Here is a 16,952-nt window from a genome sequence, read left to right as displayed (position 1 = left end):
ACAAGATAAATGTAACTCAAGCTCAAGATATCCTGCAACTTGACAACCTCTAAGTAAAAGGTGTGAATGAATGAATGAATAGACATATGCGGCATCCATTGCGACACTTATAGACACATGGATGTAACTTTTCATTACAAGATATGAACCAATGAAGGGGTATGGACAGATCCTAGGGACACAATAAAAGCATATATATATTTAAAAACTAGTCTGTACTTTAGGAGTACATACTCTCTACTATGATATACTATATAAATAAATTGGATATACTCTTGTCACTATGAGTATATAAGTATACTCATTCTAAGATACTTCAATATAAACTATATGAAAAAATTGAAAAAAAAGTCTATCAATTTTATAGTTATTTAGTAGTTTCAGTTGTTCTGAGTTAGTCAATAGTCAAATATCAACTAGCTAGTTTCAGAAGTTTTAAGTTAATTAGTAGTAAGATGTATAGTAGTTTCAGTAGTTTTAAGTTAATCAGTAGTCCTCAGTTATTTAATAGTTTCAGTAGTTCTAGTTTGATCAGTAATTCTCAGGTATTAAATAGTTTTAGTAGTTCTAGGTTAGTCGATAGTTCTTATATATCTAAGTAGTTGTAGTAGTTCTAGGTTAGTTAGTAGTCATTAGATATTCAATAGTTTTAGGTTAGTTAAAATTTCTCAGGTATTCTGTAGTTTCAATAGTTCTAGATTAGTCAGTAGACTTTAGGTATTCTGTAGTTCTAGTTAGTCGGTATTCCTTAGGTATTTAGTAGTTCTAGTTTCTAGTTAGTCAATAGTCAGGTATTCAGACACGCAGCGCGCAGGGCCTGCAAAGTTGGGCCAACCATGTCTCTCTCTCTATATATATAGTGACTCTATTATACGCTTAAGCATACTGTAGTTTACTATTGCGTCACCCTCCAGTTATTACAATTGTGTTTCTTAGGTTGAGCATTATTAAGACAAGGAATACGTTAGGAGTTACGTTCATTCATAACGTAATTATAATTTATTTTTTTATTTATATCTGATTGTAACTCATGTTTTGCATATTGTAAGTTAACTATTTTTTAGATCTTAACTAGAAGTAACACAATAATAACTAAAATTGAATCTAAGTACATTATATACACACACATGATAATGTTTCAAAAGAGCATATCAACGACTTGGCCTGATCAAATCAGCCATGGAGGCTTCAAGCATGGTCTGTGTGAGGACCAGGGTTTGAAAATTCATCGGTTACATGTTGATAACTGCGATTACCGAGCTTACCAGTCTGTACCGATTTCATAATGCGATCGGTTTTCAAATTTAAATTAAAAAATCAACAAATCAATAAAAAAATCACAAAAATCCTAAAAAAGCCATAGACAATTCTAATAATTTCTATAAAAAATTCAAAAAAATGTCGTTTGCATCATATTCTATAGGAGAAAGTTTGAAAAAAAAGAAAAAAGTTAAAACGTGCAGCTCATTTATTAACTTATGTTAAGGAAAAGCTTAACATGTAAACACATATTTTTCTTATGTAGGGCGTATTTTAATAGGATCTTTAAATTTGGTTTCACTTCATTTAGAATTTTATTAATTTCTTCATGATTTTTACAAAGTTCACAAACAGAAAGTGAACATGTTAAAAAACAATACCGTAATTAACTTTTTCATGTCTACAATTATTTTTACTACATAAATCATAGTATAAGTAAACTAATAAAAGTGGTTTCACTAATTTTGGAGGTGTGATGGATTAGCTATGAATTAATCTAGTTGCAACACATTTACAAATCCTGCATATTAAAATAACTATTTCATGAGTTTATGTATTTTTAAAAGATATAGGATCATGTAAGAAGACTAATAAAATTGGTATCATGATTTTTGGATTAGCAAAGAGTTAACTATACATTTAACTAGGTTTTCTCAGAGAAAATATTCAACTTATGAGTATAAATATTTTCTCAGAGAATATATTCAACTTATGAGTATAAATATTTTTTATCATGTAGATCATATTACAAGGAAACCAACAAAATTTATTTCACTTGATTTGAAGCTTACATGAATTAGTTATTGATTTTACAAGGTTCAGCTATTTTTTGGGTTTTTTTTAGCTTCACGGGTTACCGAGAAATACGCTCGGTAAATCGGAAAATTCGACTAGTTACCAATCAATGTGAGAAATACGGAAAACCCGATCAATAAATAGGTCAATTCGATCGGTTACCGGTGGAATTCGATTACCGTTCGGTCGATTCAGTCTGATTTTACCCCTGAATTGCAAAATTGACCGAGTGAATTTGTCCAAATTCTCGCCAAATTTCTACCGGTTTTCGTGGTAACCGTGCATTTCTGGTTACCATCGGAGATGTTTTTTGGGGTCCAAACGAATTTTTGAACGTTGGTGAGGACTGATCAGTGCCTCAGAGCATTATTCATTAGTTTCATTTGGCAACAGAAGGCAGACCATAATTCATTAGTTTTATTCCTTGAAAGCAACAGCACGCGTCTACGGTTTTCTTCAAAGAGCCTTCTTGTATCTTTTTCATGTTTGGATTTGGAGTTTTCAATGTCCAACTTTATGGTATCTCTGCTCATCATGATTTCAGCACCCTTGAAAAATTGAAATATTGGAAATGTAAATAAACCATTGCAGGTGTTTTTTCTTTTCTTTGCAAATGTCTAGAAATCGAAACAGAGTTGCAAAAGGCAAAAAGGTTGCACAATGCGTGCCATTGTCATCACCGGCAATTCTCAAGTTATTTCAGTATCCACCTTATCAAGAAAGCAAAACATGAATTTCAGAACATAAGCAAAACATACTCTGAGAATGACTCCAAAGTCTTTTTTTAAAACAATGGAATAAGATTTGACATATCCTAGCTTCTACATCCGTAGATATACGCAGCCGATAATTATTATAAAGTTGTAGCCATTGGCTAGAAAAAATCTAACAAATAGCAAAAGTTCACCAACATAAGTGAAGAGTGGCAGCATTAAGCACAAATCATGTTACTAAATCACCACCTACGTTTGAGGAATTTATCTCCATGATGGTTGTTTTCAAGACATGGCAAACCCATCGTATTTCCTCTCTCCTCCTCCTTTTATAGTATAGACCAGTATCGGATACAATGTGTACCATGTAGATCATCTGCATAGAAGAACTAACTTTTACTTTGTCAAAAAACCAAAGAGCTGAACAAAGAGCACTTGCTCCTACCAAATTATGTTTCTTGATATGAGCATCATTTATTCCATCAAGCCATGATCCAAACATATGCGAGTCAATTAGTAGAGGATTACCGAAACTAGTTGTACTACTCTCCAAATAAACGTAGCAAAGTGACGTTTGAAGAAAATATGTTGGATAGTTTTATTATTAACACGAAACAACAATTTTTAGAACCCTTCCGGTTTCTTGTAACTAAGTTGTCCTTTGTGAGAATAATATCTTTACCAAGGAACAATAAGAAAACCTTAATTTTGTAAAAGTGCACAACAAATAAGCAAAACATCCTCTTAGCATGGCTCTGCAAAGAATTAAAGGCCAAAAGAAATATACACTGGATTTCGAAAAGGGTGAGACCATAAGAAAAATCTAGTGCGTCTGCTATTTCCAAAGCAGTAATGTATCACCATTGGGAATTGCTGCTGTTCCTTTGTGTCCATTGGAGCAACTCTCCTTGGCTTTTGTGTAGGGCAGCACCAAGCACTACTACGCCCTGCCTGATTCGTAATCAAATTTTACAAGATAATATCCTATGAAAATCTTCTTCTCTATGACGTGTCCTCTCTCTCCTCTTCAGCCTAATAATTAGATCATAGGATGAATAACGTGAATGAGATCACAAGAATATTTCTAAACAGCATCCTATAAAATTTTCTTCCGCCTAATTCCGCCCACATTCTGTGTCCTCGTCCTCCACATATGGGCCGCCACAGTCCAGCAGCAAGCCGCGGGCATCTAAGAGCTCGCCGACTGGCAGCAACGATGTAGGTCCTTCCAACTGGACGGCGTGGCTAGCGGGAGGCCGCGATGGAGAAGGATGCTGGGGAGGGGAAGGATCGTGACGACGCGAGAGGAGGAGGGTGACATTGGACCATCGTTCGGGAGGGGGACGATCAGCAGATAAGGCCCAAGCCCACCATGGAGCGGCAGCATTTAGTGGGCTGCTGTTGCGTTTGTTTTTTATTCTTTGCACTAAATTGGATGCCACGTGGACTTTCAACTTGCAACATGTGGCGCGATGAAGACGTAACGTTGCCTGATCTGTATATGCATCTCACACACGCCAAACCAAATCATTTTTTTTAATGATCACAAAAATGATGCACCACACGTATACGTGAGTGTCTCAATCATACGCCTATCATTGAAAACATTTGTGTATGTGTAAATCCTTAGTATTAAGATTTGAATACTAGTAAATAGAGTTGTACCCATACGTCTCCATCATTATATATCAAAATGTGGTTTCCACGAAAGCCAAATCATGACTTAAACCAGGTGCAAATAACAAGTCAACTTAACTAAACTCCCAACAACCCAAACCCATTATTTTGCAATCATCATCACCCATGACGTATCGTTGCATGACACATACTACACGTCAACGTACGACTATACTAAGGTGTTAGTGTCGTTCCAAATCTTACAGTAAAACTATACATGTTTGATTCTCTAATTATTAGCGCATGATATCTTGTCAATAAGAAAAAAGATAACTCTGGTAAAAAAAAAAGAACTCTAAATTGGATGGCTTTCTCTTAATTCATTTCGTGCGGAGGCCAAAACGAAATAAAGTTGCTACATTAAAAATGGTTTTTGTCCCTGGCTTTAAAGATAGAGGTGTCTGTCCGATCTTTTTCAAGTTCAATAAGTTAAATCTTGTTTTAAAGTTGAAGATAATACCAGCCGACTCTATCTATAGATCATATTTAGTGTTGTAAAGTATTTATTATAATAATTAAGTATGAAGGGTTTTTTAAGAAGATATCAAAGATTGTAATATGCAATATGCGTGAACAAGCACGGAGCTCAGTAGCAAGGCACAATGATGTGATCGATCTCACCGAGTTTAATTCTCGGATATTGAACATGTCTGATTTAACCTCTAATATAGACCCGGTAACAACCCCGGTCTTAAGAAAAGAAAAAAAAGAAAAGATTGCAATATGGTAACCGGCACAAGATCCCGTGTAGCCGTACCGGTGTGCACGTAACATTAATACGCCCACTACCTGAACTTTTTTCTTCCTCACTGGATAATCATACACAGCTCGCCAACAAACCTCTCTTCTCTTTTCTCCCTCGCGCCGACTAATCAGTATCATCGCCGCCCCCCTCCTCTTGGCCGCTCCGAAGCTTCCTCCGTCGTTTTCCCGCGAGCGCGGGGGTCAGAGACACAGGCGCACAAGAAATCTCCCCTCCGCTCGGCTGTACAAGAAATCTCCCCTCCGCTCGGCTGCCGCTGCATGCATTGCCTTCTGGTTGATCAATTGACTCGACTTCCCCCCGTGGTTTTTTCTCCGATTACTGTACCGCCATTGGTTGAGACTTGAGCGCGTGTACTCGGTAAGTTGGGCGCATGTCGTCTCTGTCCTGCGCTCCTCTTCCCCTCGGCTGCCCACCTCACTCCCGTCCCCTTCTTCGCAGAGCGGAGGCGTGCGTACTTGGGTAGAAGCGGAACGGGGTAAGCCCGCCTGCGGCCTGATTCGGGGGTTCCGTGCAGTTTGGTGGTGAGATTCGGTCCCGTCGGTAAGGTTTCCCAGTTTCTCTTGGCTTGGTTTCTTGGCTCCATTTACGGGTTTCAGTTCCAACTTCCAAGAACTAGCCTTTCTCATCTCTCCCCATCCCCTCTCTCCGCCTCATCACTCTGTTTGTTTCTTGATGAGGGTACACGAGAAAGGCGGCCTGGATCTAATCCCGTTAGGTTATTCGTTATTTGTTCGCAGGTATTTGATATTTTTGGTAGGTAGAAATCTAATTTCGTGGAGGTGTCCATCGATACGTTCGATGCTCATATAGGAACCGGCTTTTTCAGTTGTTAATCTTACAGATTGGCCATGAGGAGGAAATGTGTGAGTAGGATGCTGTGGTTGTTCCAGGGTAGGAAATTTACCTGTTATGGACAGTGAATCATTCCACCCCGAATTAGGAATCCTTCAAAGTATTCCATGTAACTTAGATCGATCAAGTTCCAGAAGACCTAGAAGATCTCTTGATATCTGTCAGAAAAGTCTGCTTTTATTTATGCGAAAAGTATCTGCTTTGTCTCCAGTTAGTTAGGATATGAGAGTAATGATGTTTTTACTTCTCTTTACCAGGAAGCTCATCTCAGTGCTGCAGTTATTCATAGGCACAAGTTGAGCAATGGGGCAAAAAGACTCCAAGCCTTCATATAACTATTCTTATGATTCTGGGAACACATGGTCAGGATATGATTCCAGATATGCTGGAAATACATCCTCCAGTTATAGTGCAAGGTACGCGCCTTCTTCAGAGAACAATGTGCAGCCAGAAACACACGCCAGGTTGCACAGGAAGTATTCAAGGATTGGTGATGACTACCGCTCTTTGAGTCAGGTATGTCTTGATGGCATGACCACATCTTTTACTAATTCTCTTACCTGCATTGCTACCCGTGATTTGTGCTTTCCACTAGCTTAGTAGAATGGTATTATTCATCTTTTTATTCAATTCTTTGGTAAACTTTTGAAGAAACTGTTTTGATAGGATTATTTTTTCTCAAAAGGATCCAACAAGAGCTGTATTGTTGCATTCTCTTCATTAGTATCATGGCATTAAACAATATGGAGACTGTATGCTTTCTGGTATATTCAACTTTGTATTTTGGCATTTTGCTTCAGTTCCTTCAGGGCATAGGGCATTTACTAGAGCCCTGCACAATGTCTCCTCTTTGAGTACTGTGAACTTGAGATTGGAAGTACACCAATTTATTGTTATGGTTCTGTACTGTTACAGGTGACTGAAGCTTTGGCACAGGCAGGTCTTGAATCTTCAAATCTTATTGTAGGCATTGATTTTACAAAGAGCAATGAATGGACAGGTTAGCAGATGATCTTCCCCCCTTTTGACTTTGGATACATACTTGTGCTTCTTTATATTTGCTTTGTTCTGCACTGGTGCCTATTACTCACTAAGCTGCCAAACTATTTCTTGATTTGCCCGATATTAGGACCGACTTCCCTTTCAAATCTAGTTGTCCTTATTTCAAAGCCTGTGGTTTATTATTATTCAAGCAAACGATTTGACCAGTAATGCCAATGACGTGTCAACTTCTACTGTTAGAAGGGAAACCATGTTAGGGAAAGGAATTACTCTAAAGAAAAGGATAAGCTAACAATGAGTAAAGTTTTCACCGTAGAAAGGATGCCTCCCAAATACCATGTTGCTTTTATCTGATAATCGTATCCTGTGTCAGTCGTCGGATCATAATATTTTCAATTTTCACTTAACTTTCAAAAGTTTCTCTATGTTAGGTAAAATTTCTTTTAATCGTCGCTGTCTGCATGATATTGGAAGCACTCCAAACCCATATGAGCAAGCCATATCTATTATTGGAAGGACACTTTCAGCTTTTGATGAAGATAATTTGATTCCCTGCTTTGGATTTGGTGATGGTAATCATTTAGTACCATTTTTTTTTCTGTTGATCACTTGGTGGGTTTTCAATAACATGTTTAAACCACAGTGTTGATCTACCCATTCCTTTCTTGATCTACCCATTCCTTTCTCTTGTGAGCAGCGTCAACTCATGATCAGGAGGTATTCAGCTTTTACCCAGAGAACCGCCCATGCAACGGATTTGAAGAGGCGCTAGAAAGATACAGAGAAATAGTTCCAACTCTTCGATTAGCTGGTTTGCTTAGAAAACACTTAATGTAGATGAATTTTTTCTTCCTTTCTTTTTCTTGAATCAAGTTTGTCCTTTCTTTCATAAAAGTGAGAAAAGGAACAGGATGGCTATTTAGCAGCATCTTAAATCTAGCTAATGATTAATGGTACTAAAGTAGTTCAGTTAAAAAATTTAGTACTTTTCCAGGGGAAGAAATGCATACTGAAATTTGCATGGGTTTATTCTTACAACAGGACCAACATCTTTCGCTCCAATGATTGAGACAGCAATTGGAATTGTAGACAGCACTGGTGGCCAATATCATGTTCTTCTGATAATTGCTGATGGACAGGTTGGTGACCATAGTATCAAGTTTTTGCCTTTGTTTTAGTACCTGTTCTTTCTGGTCATTGAATGGTTGTAAGCAAAGCTCTTCTCTAGTGGAACTTTTTGTTTGTATATCCTATTGTCACTGGGATAAAACTTCTGGTGATAGGTTACCCGAAGTGTTGATACACAGTCTGGGCAATTAAGTCCACAGGAGCGGGATACAATTGATGCAATAGTAAAAGCTAGGTACTTTGTCTGATTGAGGCTTTGAAAGTAATTCCTTCATTTTCCGCCAATTCTAATTTCCCAATAAAATAAACACGGAATAACTTATCTTTTTAAAACATTCCAGCCACTTTCCTTTATCTATTGTTCTTGTTGGGGTTGGTGATGGACCATGGGATATGATGCACCAGTTTGATGACAATATACCTGCTCGCTCATTTGACAATTTCCAGGTGATTGTCCTGCAGCTTATTTGTAATATTTTCAACTGAATTATTTGGTTCACAATAACATAGACATGGAAGAATTCTTGATTTTATGCAGTTTGTAAATTTTACGGAGATTATGTCAAAGAGCATAGCAGATGATAGAAAGGAGGCAGAATTTGCATTGTCAGCACTGATGGAAATCCCTACACAGTACAAAGCAACACTTGATCTACAACTCTTAGGGTATTCTACTATGGTTTCCAATACCATACTGAATCAATTAGAACTATAATTTGAGCTTTGGGTAATAATGTGCCATCTGACCACTTTCTTAAATTTTTCTACTGTTTCAGCCGCCGCCAAAGAATACCTCCAAGAATTGCTCTGCCACCACCAACAAGGACTGCTTATTCACGGTCTACTAGCTTTAGTCAACAGTCTGGTGTTTATTCACGATCTAGTAGCTTTGACCAACAAACAAGTGGCTTTCAGCAACGGTCTGAGAGCTTCAAACAGCAACAGCCTGCAGCCACAAGGAGACCTGACACCTATGCATCAGAAAGTGCTTTAGAGGACAGACTTGTATGTATATCTTTCTTATTTTCACCATCCACAACCATTTAATGCCCAAATGCAAAGTTAAACCGCAACACTGAAAATTTGATTTTCCAGGCTTTCCCATGTTATTAGTTTAATGATATCAGGCCCTTGCATTGTGTTGCTTTAACTTCCCTTCTCGACCACAATACCTAGTCAAATTTGACCTTTTCCCAGTTCACTTGTACCTTCATATGTTCCATTTGATCTGCAAAATATAATAGTCGTAAGCTTGCTATTTACTTGGACACATAATTGCATCTTGTGGCCATACTAATGACTTTCAAATCCTGGAACAAAGGGTGTTCCAGGTGAGTTTCTATTTACCTATGTAATATGTGCTAAACCTCTGTGCTCTCTGGATTACAAACTAAGAAGCTTGACGGTTTTTATCTGCAGCTGTGCCCCATTTGCATGTATAAATCGAAGGACCTCGCGTTTGGATGTGGACATCAGGTGCAGAAACCTTTCGTCAACTATACTCAATGTTTTCGCTACACATTTCCTGCTCTGCAATCTGCATGCTAGGTTGGTAACATATATGTGTTTGCAGACTTGCTACGAATGCGGAAAAGATATGGAACGCTGCCCTCTATGCCAGCAGCACATAACCACAAGGATCAGGCTCTACTGATGCCATGAAGCTTTTGAAGCCTATGCCTATGGAACGGCAAATGTTGGAAGAAACTCCTGTGCAAAATGTTCAGACCAGCTTTAATGCTACTGCGCTTCGTCTTGTAATTGGCGTCCTAGTCTTACTGCATCAGACGTCTTAAGTAGATAGTGCTGCTGTCACTGTCCCAGTAAGGCACAAAAAAGCGCACCAAAAAATAATGTACATATTGTTCCCTTGTGTGCATCATCCTGGATGAGACAATGAATATTGTGAAGCAAATACATTGCCATTTCTGAGCTCTTGAATATGCATTTTGTATACACAGACTCCATGAAACAAAGGCACAAAGCTTCAGTAAAAAGGTCGCATCCATATATTACACTTATATATCTTCTATTAGTGTGCACTGCGAACTGCAACCAGATCAACATTTTGACACGGTTTTGGTTAAGTAGGAGCTAGAGGAGGGAAGAGAATTTAATGAACACCACAGATGAAGCACATATATCCGCACGAATCTCAACGCAGTCTGCGCAGCCACGTGCACCACACGGATTGGACCCGGGCTGGGGCCACCGGCAGGGCAGTGACTTAGTACTTGTACCCTTTGACGTGCAAGCTCTCAGAGGCTGCGGCGTCACCGGCGCCGGCGCCGGCGCCGTCGTACTTGCCAAGTGTGGCCTCGGAGTTGGCCTTGCACCGGACGAGGAAGGTGGCCTGTGCGGAGGCGACGTTCTCTTTCTTGCCGGCCCACTTCTTGAGGGTGCTCTGCTGCAGCGCGCGGCCGAAGGAGAAGGACAGCGTCCAGGGCTTGAGCACCTCCAGCTTGTTCATGGCGTTCAGGTTCTGCGATGCCTCCTCCTCGCTCTGCCCGCCCGACAGGAACACCACCCCCGGCACCGCCGGCGGCACCGTGCGCCGCAGCGCCGCCACCGTGTACTCCGCGATCACCTCCGCGCCAACCTAAAAAAATATGTGCAAATGCATCGGTGAATAATGATCTTGCATGGTGCATGGAAAAAACTGCAAGAATGAATGAAGTGTGATGTACCTTGGGGCTGTCGGAGCCGGGGGTGACCATGTTGGGCTTGAGGAGTGTGCCCTCGAGGAGTACCTTGTGGTCATTGAGGGACTTGTAGACGGCGGCGAGGACGCGCTCGGTGACGGCGGCACAGGTCTTGATGTCGTGGGCGCCGTCGGTGAGGATCTCGGGCTCGACGATGGGGACGAGCCCGTTCTCCTGGCAGAGCAGCGCGTATCGGGCGAGCCCCTCGGCGTTCTGCTTGACGGCGAGCTCGGACGGCTCTCCGGCGGGGCCGATCTTGAGCACGGCGCGCCACTTGGCGAAGCGCGCGCCGGCCTCGTAGTACTTGGCGCAGCGCGCGCCTAGGGAGTCGAGGCCCTGGGTGGTGGTCTCGCCGTTGGTGCCGGCGATCTCCACGGTGCCCTTGTCGACCTTGATGCCGGGCACGACGCCGCCGGCATTGAGCAAGTCCACGAACGGCTTGCCGTTGGAGGTCTTCTGGTAGAGGGTCTCCTCGAAGAGGATGACCCCGGAGAGGTACTCGAACGCGCCGGGCGCCGTGAAGAGAAGTTCGCGGAGCGCCTGCCGGTTGGACTCCACGTTCTCCACATTGATGCTGGACAGGCGCTTGCCGATGGTGCCCGTCGACTCGTCGGCGGCGAGGATGCCCTTGCTCGGCGTCGCGATGTACTTGGCGGTCTTGATCAGCTCATCTGCAGGCGCGCATGCATATGTTCATCCTTAGGTGCATGGCGAAAGCACAAGAATCCTTAGGTCCTTAGGTGTATACTGCATACCACCAATCAAAACTACAAGCTAAGCTCATATAAGTTCGGAACACAAGAATTTGACAGTTGACACGAACTTTATTGGAATTTCACAGAAACCGTATATTCCGACAGTAATCAAAAAAGAAAAATTCCAGCGTCCCAAACAGCTACACCTAGCACTTCTCTCCAATTGGCAATTTATTTCCATCTAATCTCTACTATATAAAACATAGATCAGTTCTATGTCATCTCTTCCTCTACTCTCGTCACATCTAATAAAAAATCTAGAATTTTAAATAATTTACTCACTTTTGCCATCCACTATCGTCATCTAGCATCATCGCCTGATTACTGGCTATAGATATGTGACTCGTTTTACTAATAAAAATAAATATAAAAAATTGAGAGGAAAATTAACGGATAACCTTCTTTTTTTTTATCCAATCTGAAATCAAAATACGGTATCGCTCCTAACATATTCATTCAACGACACTTTTATGATGTTCTCGTATCTCTATGCTTTAAGTTTATATTTAATATTACTACGTTCAATATTTATATTTTTATTATAACGTATAGACACTTAGTAAATAATGTATCTATTTGCAAGGGGTTCAAGTGTAGTACTGCACGTATACAATCTCACAAACTGAACAAATTAAGCATATCGCTGGTACAATGTAGTCAAGTATAACTTACAAGTACGTGCAAAAGGAGATTCAGATATAAGCAAGAACCTGCGTATTTTCCCACGAAGGCAGACATGGTGACTCTGCCAAGAACCAGATCAAGGGAGCAGGGGCAAAATCCAAACACCTGTGGCCGCAGAGCCGAGCCTTTTCAGTGGCTACCCTTTATAAACCATCTATGGGGAGAGGATATACCAAATACCCACAACGAATCTGTGATTCATGGCCTCATGGGCCCTTGGAAACCCCTTCACCCGTTTGGGGATAGGGAAACCGCACCGAGCCACCCAAATTCTGACGACCAAAGGAAATATTACTCACTATTTTTTTTTTTACAACAGAAACGATGAAAGAAACTGGAGAGCAGAAAACTGAACAAGTGGTATGTGATCAGTTTGTAAGTTCTGAACTGAAAGGAAGGTATGAGAACATGGAGCATACATGAGTACAAATTGTGTTCCAGTGTTGAGATATTTTGTACAATGAAATATTAGCCTAAATTGATGTCATCAATATGCGGATAACTGAGTTCTACAAAAAAATCTGACTAGTCGCGCCCCGCAACATAGCTCATCAAATCAAGTTGCAATATAACTGGTTCAGTGCTAGATCGTTCTGTAATATGTATCAGTTCAGCAGTCGGCACTGGAAAGAAGCTGTCCTGCAGAAGCAAAAAGGATCCATTCAGGTAAATAACGGCTCAAAGCAAAAGGCATCAGAATGGAAAGGAAACGATATTGCGTGTTTGGACTTATTACACATCACGATTAGCCCTGGCATGCAAAAAGAATGCTGCCTAGAGTTGCCAGATGGCCTAGATCACAGCTTATTGCGGAAGCATAGTGCATTTTTTTCCTTCATATGATCACAAAGGAGAATGAAAGAAATGTTTTCAGGAAAATTTTAAACTTCATGAATACTCAATTATTGTTAAATTTTCACTTCACTGATGTTCAAGTTTCAATCCAAACAACCAAGGTTTTAATATTGGACGAGCATTCACAGTCTCACAGAAGCAATATGATTGGTAAGTTACCCGCAAATATCTTGATGACACTGCCTCCAATCATCTTGATATGAACTATCTCTAAGTCAAAAGGGAATTAGATAGTGAGAAGTGAGAACAAAAATGTAACAGGCTAAAACAGATGGGTGTTAATAGATGGGTGAGAGCAACTAACGGGTGAACTCATCGGCCGAAGCATCTCAGCACCGAGGACATAAGTGTGGATGATAGAAACTTCATTCCAGCAGATCCACCAGGGAAGTATGAGATAGCATAATATGCTAGAGCAAGGACCTGATAAATACAAGAGAAAACTTTGTTAGCTCAAAGCCAGTATAAATTATCACATGATCACAGCTGCATTGGCACCAGAAACCAACGAAATCCCAGACTGCAGTACGAAAGTTTCGTGCCTATTCATAAATTAAGGCTTCTCTTCAAAGTTGTTCCTAACTTCCTATCTGCTAGCAGAAAGAACAGAGTATGGTCCTATTTATGGTGAAAGGAGTGAAAATGCTTATACTATATGGAAAGTCTAATAACACAATGCAAGATAATTGCAGAGTGCAAAGAAGAGGTTATCACCTGAAGCGCGGAGAAGAAAACAGAAAGTATGTAGCTATGAAGCACCATTGACACATAGATGGTAGCTACCATGCTGCTGACAAATCCCACAGTGAAAGGTAATCTCTGTGGCATAAAGAAACCAATTTCAGGAAATGTAGGACAAATGTCAAATGTGTAGTTCTTGAGATAAGATATAAAGATCAGCATGTCAACTCATGATATACGACATAAAACTAATAATGAATCGACACAACACAATAGTCAATACTCAGCAAGTGATCTTATAAATTGTTGGAACCAAGTTATAAGCTAAACTAGACTACACGAAAGTCAATAGATGCATATTATCATCCAAAACCACATCAAGGTTAATACCACAAAGACATTCACTAAGCAACATAGAACCAGCGGCGGAGCTTGAACAAATTTGTAGAGGGGGCCAAGCTTATAGATCCATGATTTATTTAGTGCTTTTGTTTGTGAGCAAGTGATTATAACTAATTTTTTACTTAAGCAATTTGTAGTAGGAGGAGGGGCCATGGCCCCCTTTGGCCATCAAGAAGCTCCGCCCCTGCATAGAACAACATAGCAGTCACTAAAATAAAATAGTAAAATAGTATCATGCATGTTAATATCTTCTAAACCTGAAAAACAAAGCACAATCAAACGTCTATAGAAAATGTATTAGCCAAATCAAGTATGAGGTAGTAATCACTGCCAATGCATCTTCAAGGCTGGTGTTTCTGTTAAGGTCAGGCGAGTCTACCAGCAGACTAGGGCTGGTTGTTCTGTTCACGACCATAACAGTTCCACAATTGGGCACACACTTGATAACTTACCATAATATAATCAATACCTCAAGGATATGTTATGGTGCAATATAAACTTGGTGATGTGTTTTCCTTTCTTCTTCTTTTTAATACAATGGCTTCTGGAGTCTGGAGAGTTAATAAAAAACGGTGTTTCTACGAAAAAATTTAGTGGCATATAAGACATTGACCCTTTCTTCATTATGACATCATTGCATGACAAGCCCTGGTCACTATGAAATAAAAGTTTTTAATAGGACGAAAGCAGTACAGGCTATATTACACATCACTTCACAGAATTGGTAGCGAGAAGAAGACAATGCTTATGAGATGAAAAAAGTTTGTAAGAAAAAAGATATGATACCTCTTTGGAAATCATATGATAGAGCTGATTCTTAGGCCCTTTAAGTGCAAAGAATGATCCGATTATGAAGGCACATCCCACCGTGAAACAGATTGCAAACTTTTGAGGCATTATAACCATGACTGGCAGAAATATTGTGAACGCGATGAAGACTAGGAATATGCCACTAGCAAGAAATAGACCAAAGTACATGAGAGATTTGCCGGATGGAACACTGCTTGTTGTGGACTTAAAGCTGCCAGGCAATCCTCTAACACCTTTCGAGACCCTGGACACATCAGAATTGCAGTACTCCATCAGTAAAATGTATTCAAATCTTGTGTCCTTATGAAGAAAAAAAGCAAAGGTTAACTTTCTCCTAAAAAACGAGGGTTAATTAGCTAGAGGCTAGGTCAATGCCATCTTTCGTAAGTTTCCTTTGTCCCCTTGTTCAGCTCTCCCACTTCCCAGCTGCTTTAGAACTAAACAAAATTCCTCTTAAATGACTTAAAAGTTTAAAAATCTCAACATGAATCTTCATGGCAACTTTGCGACATAGCCAAAACACAAATTCCTCCATTGACATCAGCTGTACCGATTGGCAAAAGGCAATAAACCACCAAAGCCCTAAATTTGCAACCAATTCGGGAACCCCAACTGCAATTCGAGATCACCAGGGAAAACAAAATAGTTGCTGGCCAAGATTGCCTCAGAGCCCAACATGTCTGAATTCGTCAGGCAGCTTGTCTATCTTAGGCTTCAGCTCTGCCGCGGCAAATTGCTCCTGTTCTCCTCACGCTTAACCTAACAGGATCACTAGCCGAGACCATCACAGTACGCACAGAGGCGATCTGAGAGCCACCGCTACATCCTTGGAGAACACGGTATAATTGCACGCGGAACTAAGCTAGCTCAGATTCAGTTGCGCGAGCCCTAGGAGGACAGAAGAATGCTGAGAGCGAGAGGGAGGTTACTTACGCGCCGAAGGTGCCGGCAACGCGGTCGTTGGCGGAGCGGACGGCGGCCTCGATGTCGATCCCAAAGCCTTCGCCGGCGTCATCCTCGGCAGAGCGGGCGGCGGCGTAGGAGTTCCACTCCGCGAGCAGCGACGGCTGGGGGGACGCCGCCGCCGAGGAGGACGAGGGCCCAGAACCGGAGGAGAACCACGCCTGCATCTATGCCCACAACGCCAGAGAGAGAGAGAGAGAGCGCACTGCAGGCTCCCAGCTATTAATCCGCAAGGTTTTTTTCGTATCCATTTTGGTTTAGCTGATTAGCCGAACTATATTAGCTAGGCGAGCCTGCAGGCTTGCCAGTGTGTTAGCCTGCCAAACACGGATACTCCTAGATGAGCGTATCCCTAAATCATATTCGTTTCAGATAAAAATAATTTATAAAATATCAGATATCTCAAACATACTTTATAGATATCTAACGACTATAGTCTGGTCTAGCAGCAGTCCTCTTGGCCACTCAAATCCCTAATCATTTGCTCGCCTCCCTCTCGCATCTTGCCACTTGTCGGTCGCCTCTCAACTCTAGCATGCAGACCCTCTCTCCATCGCCGATCTCAGCTCTTGTATCTTGCCATCGCTAGAAGCCGCTCCACCCACCCGCGCCTCCACTCCTTTAGCTGGCAGTTGCCCTCCAGATCCGGTGAGTAGCTTGCTGCCCCGCTCTCTGCTCTCCTTCTCTGCCCTCCAGCCAACTCTCCAGTTTGCAGTTGTCACAAAGTCACCTAGATGCCAGAGCCGCAACCTAAAACATAATAAAGGGCATGCAGTTGCAACTAGAAATGTCAAGTCTTTACTAGTTCAATAATCATTAGTTTTGGTAGAAAAGACTTTACTAAAAAATAGTAACATATTCGCATATTGGGTTTTCTGAAAAAATAGCATATCCCCGTTTTGCCTGA

General features: G+C 41.0%; 3 protein-coding genes across 8 annotated transcripts in view; 1 reads left to right on the top strand and 2 right to left on the bottom strand.

Moving 5' to 3' along the window:
• The first annotated feature begins 5,281 nt into the window (after positions 1–5,281).
• On the top strand, positions 5,282–10,136 carry LOC133927008 (E3 ubiquitin-protein ligase RGLG2-like). Of its 4 annotated transcripts, none has more exons than XM_062373231.1 (13): positions 5,282–5,568; positions 5,650–5,732; positions 6,321–6,579; positions 6,979–7,063; positions 7,497–7,637; positions 7,763–7,876; positions 8,107–8,204; positions 8,349–8,428; positions 8,535–8,640; positions 8,732–8,859; positions 8,970–9,198; positions 9,613–9,669; positions 9,767–10,136. In XM_062373231.1, the coding sequence occupies exons 3-13, from the start codon at positions 6,367–6,369 to the stop codon at positions 9,845–9,847; spliced, it is 1,332 nt and encodes a 443-aa protein (XP_062229215.1). In that variant the 5' UTR covers positions 5,282–5,568; positions 5,650–5,732; positions 6,321–6,366; the 3' UTR covers positions 9,848–10,136. The 4 variants fall into 4 exon arrangements, with proteins under 4 accessions (XP_062229215.1, XP_062229213.1, XP_062229214.1 ...); XM_062373229.1 differs by having other exon boundaries at positions 5,283–5,568; positions 5,650–5,751; XM_062373230.1 differs by lacking the exon at positions 5,282–5,568 and having other exon boundaries at positions 5,578–5,751.
• A 43-nt stretch (positions 10,137–10,179) lies between these two features.
• On the bottom strand, positions 10,180–12,552 carry LOC133927009 (fructose-bisphosphate aldolase 5, cytosolic-like). The gene is made up of 3 exons (XM_062373233.1): positions 12,361–12,552; positions 10,881–11,566; positions 10,180–10,792 (listed from the first exon to the last, which is right to left on the bottom strand). The coding sequence occupies exons 1-3, from the start codon at positions 12,386–12,388 to the stop codon at positions 10,421–10,423; spliced, it is 1,086 nt and encodes a 361-aa protein (XP_062229217.1). The 5' UTR covers positions 12,389–12,552; the 3' UTR covers positions 10,180–10,420.
• A 132-nt stretch (positions 12,553–12,684) lies between these two features.
• Positions 12,685–16,952, bottom strand: part of LOC133927010 (protein transport protein SFT2-like) — a 63,027-nt gene continuing 58,759 nt past the window's right edge. Inside the window, exons 2-7 of one of the 3 annotated variants that reach the window (XR_009911231.1) lie at positions 16,016–16,214; positions 15,059–15,326; positions 13,904–14,008; positions 13,494–13,612; positions 13,349–13,399; positions 12,685–12,973 (exon numbers count right to left, since the gene is read on the bottom strand). Coding sequence is in view for 1 of the 3 variants with exons in the window: in XM_062373234.1 (XP_062229218.1) it covers positions 13,502–13,612; positions 13,904–14,008; positions 15,059–15,326; positions 16,016–16,212 (681 nt within the window). In the remaining 2 variants the exon portion in view is untranslated. Of the gene's footprint in view, positions 12,974–13,348; positions 13,400–13,493; positions 13,613–13,903; positions 14,009–14,394; positions 14,457–15,058; positions 15,327–16,015; positions 16,215–16,952 lie in introns of those variants that run through there. The other 2 variants (XM_062373234.1, XR_009911232.1) reach the window with 2 other exon arrangements.

This window comes from Phragmites australis, chromosome 8, assembly GCF_958298935.1.
Source record: "Phragmites australis chromosome 8, lpPhrAust1.1, whole genome shotgun sequence".
Lineage (NCBI taxonomy): Eukaryota > Viridiplantae > Streptophyta > Magnoliopsida > Poales > Poaceae > Phragmites > Phragmites australis.
This window is presented reverse-complemented; position numbering and strand designations above follow the sequence as displayed.